At 31.6% G+C, this 10,175-nt stretch overlaps 1 protein-coding gene across 1 annotated transcript; it reads left to right on the top strand.

The window, feature by feature from the left end:
• Positions 1-843: 843 nt before the first annotated feature.
• On the top strand, positions 844-9,621 carry LOC100164902 (reticulon-4-interacting protein 1 homolog, mitochondrial). The gene is made up of 5 exons (XM_001948922.5): positions 844-1,348; positions 2,375-2,604; positions 2,729-2,926; positions 8,080-8,192; positions 8,610-9,621. Exons 1-5 carry the CDS (start codon positions 1,144-1,146, stop codon positions 9,013-9,015), a joined length of 1,152 nt encoding a protein of 383 aa, XP_001948957.1. The 5' UTR covers positions 844-1,143; the 3' UTR covers positions 9,016-9,621.
• The last annotated feature ends 554 nt before the right edge of the window (positions 9,622-10,175 follow it).

The raw sequence follows: 10,175 nt of genomic DNA, 5'->3' as shown, positions 1-10,175 counted from the left end.
GGATAGTGTTATTAAAAAAAAGAGCACGATGTTGCACAGATAAATTTCTTCTTTACGTGTAGCGAAAATTTGGTAGCTCTATAACAAATATGGGGCTAGAAAAGTTGTCCCGCGCAAAACAGTTTTTGCCATGTCGTACATTTGTAAGACGGAGACAACGTATGCGGGTGTAGCGTCCTCTTAATTATCGCGAGTGTCTAATGTCAGTAGTAAGTCTGTAAATGATTATTATAGACTATTTTATGGTTTGTGGATTATTTTACATTTTATTTTAATAAAAATATTTAATTTAAATACAATATTTTATAAACATTAATTATTGTATTAGACATTTTAGTGTTTAATTTACAATATGTATTCTGTAACAAATATGTGATTATTACTTATATTTTTGTTGCGATATATATAACTCTATAGGTAGGTATAACTGTACAAGATAGCGGGTATATTATGTAGAGTAGCATTTTAGACTAGGTATATAATAATATATTATAGGTAATATTGTACAAAGCGAAAATATTTTACCAGGATCAGGCTCTATATCGTTCGTTTATTATCGTTATTCATAAATCGTAAATGTATAAGTTAGTATAATAGTATTAAGTATTTAAGTCAATGTTAAAAATTGATTCGTCTCTATTATTATTGTTTTAATATCGTCTATTATAGACACGAGCAAATGTGACGTCACTTATTGTCGAGATGAAATTGATCGTAATTCGTAGGTATACGAGCCTACTGGCTACACTAATCTATTATATTTATACACAAATTACAATTATAGTTTTTGGCTCACTGATAGCAGTGCGAGTATATTATAGTTATGTATATAATATATTATTATAATGATGTAGATAGGTTGTACCTACATGCACGAGATTTCGTCACTACCACTACCACTACCACCACCGTAATCGCCGCGGTCTGAACTACAACATAATTTGTTATGTGATTTGTTTTTTCCATCTGTCCACGGCGTGGGATAATCACCATTCACCGCGTTACTGCGTCAGTCTTGCGTGCGACCTCTTGCCCGTAGTCCAACCTTAGGAAAGTTCTGCACTCCTACCGTTCTGTTAACGCTCGTCCGCCAACCGCCAAAACAACCTATTTGTACCTATAAATTAGCTCTACAACAACGACATGACAAAGACAGACGTTTCTGCCGCTGACGGCGGACGACCCTGGCCTGAGCGAATGACGGCGTGGCAGATTGACACTTACGCGCCGTTTGAAGACTCGGCCACGCTCAACGACAAGGCAGAGTCACCCGCGTCCCTCGGACCCAAAGACGTTCTGGTACGTGTCAGGGCATCGTCCGTCAATCCAATTGACGTCCTTATGGCCGGTAAGTAAGCACCTAAAATCACCTAGGGCTTAGACATTGGCGCAAAAGGGGGGGGGGGTCTTCGTCTCCCCCAAATTTCAGTCAAGTCTCCCCAGTCCAAAATCTAATAATTAGTATTCATTTTTTATATTCTGTAGTACTAAGCAATATGGCCTATTGAGCCTATTAGGAGGGGGCTTGAGTCCTCACAAAAAATTAAGTCAATTTGCGTCTATGGGCTTAGATCATATACTATACGCAGATGGACCCATGTGGCGGATGTTTCGATAATTTGATAGGCACTTATTATATAGCTTATTATTATATAGCGACGAGTCTTTCGATGAGATACATAGTTACGCATGCGTACATTTAGAAATTCATCGGTGTTCAATGTGCGTAAAATTGTTTACACCGCGGCCACAGGGGCAAGATCATCCATGATGGTTCTATACTTCAGCTATCCATAGTAAATAATCAAATTTTGGTAATTTGTACATTTTGTTCTTAAATCTCCAGGAAAATGTTTCGTAAATTATAACTAATAAAAATATAAATTATATAATATAATTCATCAAAAACGAAGAAATGGAGTAAATATTTAAAATGGTTTCGAAGACGGCTGTACCAAATAGACACATCGCGCTATGAATAGCCGCTACAAATTCATCTAAAAATTCCAACTTATTTCACCAATCACCAATTATGTAAAATATGAAAATGCCAATAGGTACCATTATATTATATATAATACAAACCGGTTTTGAATAACTTTAAAATAGCGTCATATTTTGTACAAAACACGATTAAAGATATGCATATCTTTAATCGTGGTACAAAGTCACTGAATACTGAAATAAGTTAATCTGTATACCTAGTAATTACCTACCTATAATAAAAAAATTAAATTACTATCACGTCTTTATAGAGTAACTATTATACGCAGTCATTTATTATGATTTATATAATGGTTAAACTTTTAACTCACCCTATTTGCATGCGTTTTCATTATATAATAATATAAACGATTATGATTTTTACTCGTAGAGGGTTATGGTCAAGTACTATTGAGCCGGGTCCGGCAGGCGAAAAAAAAGTCATTTTTCAGGACGGTCGAGTTTCCGTTGACTCTGGGACGAGATTTCGCAGGTGAAGTAGTTGCGAAAGGAGCTGAAGTTGGCTCGGAACACTTGAACATCGGCGACGCTATTCTTGGAGTCGTAGCTCCTTACCAACATGGCTGTCATGCCCAATTCGTCACCGTTCCCATAACTCAGGTAATGGTCGCTGTTGGTCGCCACTCGCCAGTGTGGGATAAGTGGATAACCGTATTAGTTTGAACTCGAGCAATATCGATACCAAATGTAAAATAAAACTATTTCACTACCTATGTTGTTGTAGGTAGCCAAAAAGCCCGATCATATGTCCTACGAGGAAGCGGCGTGCTTGCTGTACACAGGCTTAACCACGTGGTGCGCCTTGACATCGGCCGGGGGCTTGAACTCTTCAAACGCTGCCGACAAGAACGTACTGGTCATCGGCGGTTCCGGTGGTGTTGGTAATAGTGCAATACAGATACTCAAGTCGTGGGGCGCCAAGGTACTGTATAATTATTTTATTTTCCTATGAATGTCGATACATTTTTTTCGCAGAATAAGTATAATTAGTATATATATATTATCGTATCAGAAATAATGAAATAAATAATTACTAATTATTATAATATAAGTAAAAAAATTACTTTATCATTTATACCCGGATTATGAACATGTAATAATACTATACATTTATATTAACGTTTGACGCTAAAAATATCAGGCAATTTAAATAATACAGTAAATAATATTTAAATTATAGGAATATTAAAATTAAACTTCAAACAAATAGTATCTGTAATATTTTAGTTTATACAATAGAGAAGCCTTTGCAATACCTAGTACGCCTACTCTATATCAAAGGCATCCAAAGCATTCAGCATATAACGTCGATAACTTATCTACGATAAGAAATATTTAATAATATCCGATTCCCTTAAGCACTGTCACTCTAATCAGTCTAATCAGCTAAACAGCATAAACCATACACAATTTAAAAACATCGCTACGAATTATTATTTAAATATTTAACGAACCAAACGATCACATAAATAGAATATTTCTCTATTAGTTCACTCTTGCATTGATTGACGGACATGTATAAGGAATAAGGATAATAGAAAATTAAAAAGTTGTAGCCAGGTACCTATCTATTATCTATACTACAGATTATAGTTAATAATTATTCTGATTTAGAATTATGCCCCTGTTTATCGAACCATGATTTACAAAATTAAATAACTCCCTATTATTAAATTATTGAATGACAAAACAAAATAGTTTAATTTTTAAATTAATAATAATTTTGTTTATAGATGCTAAGTTTATATGACACTAAAATAAGGATAACACCTACCTATAACCATTTATTATACGATATTATTACCTACTAAACCAGTAATATAGAAATATATATTAAATATATTATAGGTACATCAATGACATTAACTCAAATAAATTAAATCAGATTTCGAGATTTTATTGTTTTTGTGGTTAACATTTGTACAATACATATTAACCTAACAGATATGTTAGTTTTTCAAAATTCTTTTTTTGGTGTATTTGGGTTACTCGCCTTCATGATGTGCATTAGCTACTTCTTCAATCGAATCAGTTTTAAATGAATTTAGTGGTTTTATCTTATACTTTGATATATCAATGTTTTCTTGATCTCCAGAACTTGAATTGAACAAATATTGCATTAACGTAGGTAATGTGAGTGTTGCTTCGTATTTTGGAAAGCATTCGAATGGATTTCCTAATAATATTTGACATTTTTTGGTGCATTCGCATTTATTATTAGAATTATTCATTTTTAATTAACGGACTTTATAAAATTTAATCAAATAAATATCAACAATGGAATCATGCAGCTTAACAGATTCTATAGTTACCTTAAAACATTATTAAAATTTTGTCTTATTATTATTTTACTAGAATAATTCTTGGTGTTAAACACTGGCTAACAATTTTATTATAATATACCTATTTAATATTATAAGATATATTTTTTTGCAATTAGGTACATTGATTTTAAATAGTTTAAAAATACCCAAAATATCAAATGTCTATAAATAGCTCAAATAGAGCTAAAATACTTTGAAAATTATAATATGCCAAGAAAAATGCTAAAATAAATATTTTAGCATTTTTAAAGCGTTTAAACTTTAAACGCTCATAAAAAATTATTGCGACTTTGTAGGTATTTTCAATATTTTCGATAATTTTAAATGGATATATTATGAATAACTTATGAGAAACATTGTATTTAATTTTCAAGGTTTTTGAATATCTACATAGGTACCGCTGGATGATTATTTTATCATTTTTATCATAACACTTTATTTCAAAAAGTATAGATCTTTTTGAAAAAAAAAATATTATATAGTTTCTAGTCCTTAAAAACAATACGTTTTTAAAATAAATATATTTATATTTTATCCTTAACATTTTTTAAGTAAGTTTTAATTTCAATAATTACAATTATAAGGATTTTTTTTTCGATTGTTCTTCTTGCAATTATCGATGCTAATTGCAAATTTATATTCGTCGACATCGGTTCATACGGCAAAGAAGGCGATAGTGGAATTTTTAATAAATATGGTATCTCAGAAGTAACAAGGACTGGAGAATATTTCCCTTCTCTGGAGATACTGCCAAATTCAAATATAAAATTACCAGTACATATTGGAGATGAAGCGTTTCGTTTGGACCGCCATTAGGCGCCATATGATGCGTCCTTATTCAAGAATAGAATCAAGAAAAGATTATGAAAAAACGGTTTTTAATTATAGACTGTCCCGAGCAAGGAGAACTACTGAAAATAGTTTTGGGCTTTTGTCTCAAGTATTCCGAGTTTTTTACACACCAATACCACTGAAAACCGAGACTAGATTATTTGGTATTATCAGCATGTTGCTTACATAATCTTCTTCAGGATCAATATTTAGAGAACACAAGTTACCACTATTACATTTTTGATCATAATGAACCACAACCATCTACAAATATGACGTCACTTGCAAGAACAGGAGGTTTTGCAAATTTTGAATGATTTTGTGTAAGAGATGAGTTTAAAAAGTGTTTTAATAGTCCTCAAGGAGCTGTACCTTGGAAAAACCACCAAGCTCGGCAAGATGATACACTTTAATTTATATTATACATTTTTATAATTAGAAAATATTAAACACATTCCATCTTTATATCATAATAATATATTATATACGTATTTAAATATTGAATATTGATACTTGTTATTTTAATATGTGTAATAATGTATTCAATGAATAACACATGCTGTTGATATTATACAAATACAAAAAAAAATTAATCAGGTAGTTCTGATTTTAATAATTTATTTTAATCAAAATTTTGTTTTTTAGGTTGCATTTTAAAGACATGATTTTGTTCAAAAATCAAAATGTCATTTTTTTTTTTTGGGGTAATTTGGACCACCACCATTACTAAACACTCTCTACAGAGAGCTATATATTTAGATATCCCATATCGTTGGCGTCGACGATAAACGATAATTATAATTGATATTTGATAACCATTTACGTTATAAGTAGTAGTACCTACTACCTACCTACTAATAAGTAATAATATTATTGAATAGTAAAATAATTATTAAGTTTAATTTTTAAGTCATTAACAAAATGTAGGTATAAGCAATAAGCTTCGAATAGACGAAAACCGATATTGAATTGTCCATCAATGATAAATATATACACAGTATTTTTATTTTACAAGAATAACCAAATTAAAAATCAAAGAAATAAAATTTAGTAATCAATAATAAAAAAAGATGTGTATAATATACCATTCAAAAACTTCTAAAATAAGTAAACACCCTATGGATCCCCTCTGGATCCGTACTTGTATGGCGTAATAACATAATATACTTTAAAGCAAAAATCAGCTGTGTGATAAAAAAAAAACGAATTTTTACGAGAATATTTTATTACCTATTTGGTAATTTTTCGTGCATAAACTTATATTTTTAAGAACATAATTTATGATTTTACTGCGCAGGGATGGCAAATCCAAATTTAGTTCCAATATCTAAAATGTTATTCTAAAATATTTGTTCTATATAAAAAAATATAAATCCAAGCTTTAACTTTGAATAAAATATTTAATATTAGGTATATCTAAAATAAGATATTTTAATCGCTTATAGAAAAATTAAATTATGCTTACCAGTTTTTTTTTTAGAACGTCCGAAATTTGCTGCCAAACATTTTTTCTTACAAGATGGTTTTTATAAAATTGGTTTTCCAAATCAAACAAACATGGATGATTTCTTACCAGTTCAGTCAGTTTTATATCATCATCTGGCATAAACGACAAATTTGATTTTGGTGACATTTTATTTTTTAAATATTGAAATTTGAATAAATTATGATGACGCGCGCGTGGCTGCGTTTGGACACGTCCCCCGGAGCGGTCAATTTTTCCCAGCGGCAGTCGTGGCTGTAATAGAAATCACTTTTATTTGACATGTATACTGGTGCGACTGAAATTAGAATCGCGCCACGCGGTCGCGCATCTGCAGACGCGCTTTTAGGAATCACACCTTTTATACTTCTTGAGTAATCTAGATTGGATTTGTTAAAAACTACAAAACTGTCGTAAATTTAACCATTTCATTAATAATTTACAACATCACTGTTTTACATCTCTAAAGTAGCTAGGTACTGCCTACCATTTAAACCAATGTAGTAAACCGACAGAGCCGTTTTACTATATTTTAATATTATAAAAAAATATTATAATATCTCAACAACAAGGCTATTAATCGTTACGACATTGTACGGACCATGGGTTTGACAGATTAATATCTGTTTCAATCAAAAAACGTTCGCCGAAATAGGACGAAAACAAACCTATAAATCTTAGCCGGTAATTGCCAATAATACGCTTGCTATTTTTGACAATTACAATATCGAGATCGGCGTCTTTCTAAACTTGATATCCACCTCCTAGACTCTACCGTGTACATTTTTATTCACATAGTTTTTATATAAATATAGGATTAGATCCATAGTACATTTACAATTAGTCTACCTTACACATCTGTAGGACTTAGTTGGTTGTGGAGCATGCCCTACACATCGCCGCCAACCTAAGCCATTTCCAGTATTTTTTAACTAGTGTTAATTAAGTGCTAACTGATTTCTCGTAGAGTCGCTTTTCGCTCTGTCCTCAAATGTATATAATTTTTAAATACGTTTTATTTCAAATAAACTATTTGTAACTATCTACTGTAACACTTGTCATTCTGCAACCTCTCCTTTGAAAAACCTCTTTCATCATCAACGTCGTTGGATTCAAAATTGTTAGCGTTAGTGAGGGATCACTACACCAATATTTACCGTCCGAAATGAGCTACAACATAATATATATCACGTATATTACAAATACACAATGCCGTTTTGTATTTTGCCACTTTATAACTGTAGCAAATGGAAATTAAATGTCTAAATGCATATATAGCAAGCTAAAAAAAATAATATACAAATAATTAGATCAATCATTGTTAATAATGTGTAATACCTTTCTTGTTTAACTCAAAATTAAAATATTACATTTTACATAAAAATATGTTTTGAACTTTGAAATGTTATTAATTACCTATGTTTTTCTATTAATTAGGTAACTACTACGTGTAGTACAAATGCCATAAATCTAGTGAAAGGACTTGGACCAGATAATATAATTGACTACACTACCGCAGATGCGCAAAAACAGTTGGAACAGTTTGGAAAGTATGTAAACATTGTTAACACATCTTAATAATATATAATATAATATTATGTAGGTAGGTAACTGGAATAGTAAAATATTAAATAATAATGCAGTATGGTGTAGAAAATCGTTTGAATTTAGTAAAATTAGGACATGAGGTAACTACATAATATAGGTACTATACTTTTGATCAATAATAGATAAAATGTAACATAGCAGACGGATAATAAAAAACCTTTTATTATCCCTGTATAATAACGATATATAGCATTGTTGCGACTGCGTATCGTTGAAAATGTTGAAATTGAGGTGATTGGTAAATTATAATAATATTTATGCAAAATAATTGTTTAAATAATAATCGATGACATTTTCAACGCCGCATTTCTGTTATTGTAATGATATAATAAAATTATAAATTATAATACATTATGAAGGTACGACCTGATTCTGGACGCGGCCGGGATACCATACGGAGATATCGGCGGATCCTACACGCCGCTCTTGAAACCATGGTCATGGGCGAAATTCGTCACCCTCCGCAGTCCCGTGTTGCACAACACAGACGCGTATGGAATGGTGTTTGGCATGCTGAAGAATGCGTTCGACCTGGTGGCGCCGAACGTCTGCTCCGGCGCCGTGTTCAAAGGCTCCACGATCCGTTGGGGTTTTTTCATGCCCGCTGAGCAAGGAGTTGAGGAGCTAGCTCGGCTATCCGCGGAGAAGAAGATCACCGTGCCCATCGACAGCGTTTACGAGTTTGCGGACATGAAGGAAGCGTTCGGCAAAGTAAAGGCCGGACACCTCCGCGGCAAAGTGGTCGTCAAGTTTGACGAAAAGTAACGGAAGTGCCTCAAATTTCAGAACTTTAAGAAACATGGACCGAATATAATATTATATTATACCTATTATCTGGCTTGTCTGTGTAAAGTCCATTAGCTTCTGAAGCTCATTTATGTCTTCCCGAGAAATATATCATCCGTCCTATAAATTATAATGATTAATTTCTAACTAAAATTTCTGTATCTAATCTTACAGGTATATGGCTACATTCTATTTTACATTTCAACTGAAGTTTATTCCTACTCATATTGTATAATACTATGTATTGCCGGAAAAAATATATCATTTGTTCATCTATTACCGTACAGAAAGTTAATCATCACAGAAAGTCTAAATCAGCTTAATCGTTGATCAACGATTATATACAACCAAAAAGTTGGCACCATTGGCAATCAGCTAGGTACCTTATTTGTGCATGTCCAAAAATATATAATCCTATAATCTATAGTGTAATATAGCTTAAAGTCCATGTGAATGTGTTATTTAAATAAACTTTTTTTTTTTAGTAAGTACAGTTATTGTAATTAGTAGTTTTAAATGTAAAAGTTTTTTTTGTTATTTTATTTTATAAGTGCTAATTGGTAATAAAAATACATTATATTGGCATTTTTCTTTAATTTATTATTTCATTAATTTAGTTATGAGCGATGTAGTAAAATTATCAAAGTGTAAGTTAGTACAGGCACAGTGCATGATTACAGCTATCTCCACACCCATATTATTTGTACATCACAAAAAGTGTTTCATATTCTCTTTTATTTCTATTGACTGTTGAGACAACTGTGTGTATCTTTAAAATTGATAGTGTGTATGATCATGCAGACTTTGAATATGAATCGTACAAACGTAGATAGTTAGATTCAGTAATATGTAAACTATGTAGATAAAAATTGGTTCCTGTAAGGAAACATATCACAACTATTTGTCTCATAGATTCACCATCTTCCAACTACCCACCCGATAAAAAGGTTGAAGTAAAACAGGGTTTTTTTTAGTGTGCAGTGAGACACATTTTGTGCAATGAGAAAAGTAACTGTGCAGTACATGCAAAAAATTTCAGGATGATCCCATGATATATTTTATCATATATTATAAAACAATAATTGAGTAAACTTCAAAATAAAAAAGGTGGGTAAGTGGATGTCGCTCTGCTGTACAGT

This window comes from Acyrthosiphon pisum, chromosome A2 (assembly GCF_005508785.2).
Source record: "Acyrthosiphon pisum isolate AL4f chromosome A2, pea_aphid_22Mar2018_4r6ur, whole genome shotgun sequence".
Classification (NCBI taxonomy): Eukaryota; Metazoa; Arthropoda; class Insecta; order Hemiptera; family Aphididae; genus Acyrthosiphon; species Acyrthosiphon pisum.
Note: the sequence above shows the minus strand (reverse complement) of the source record. Positions and strands in the feature narration are given on the sequence as shown.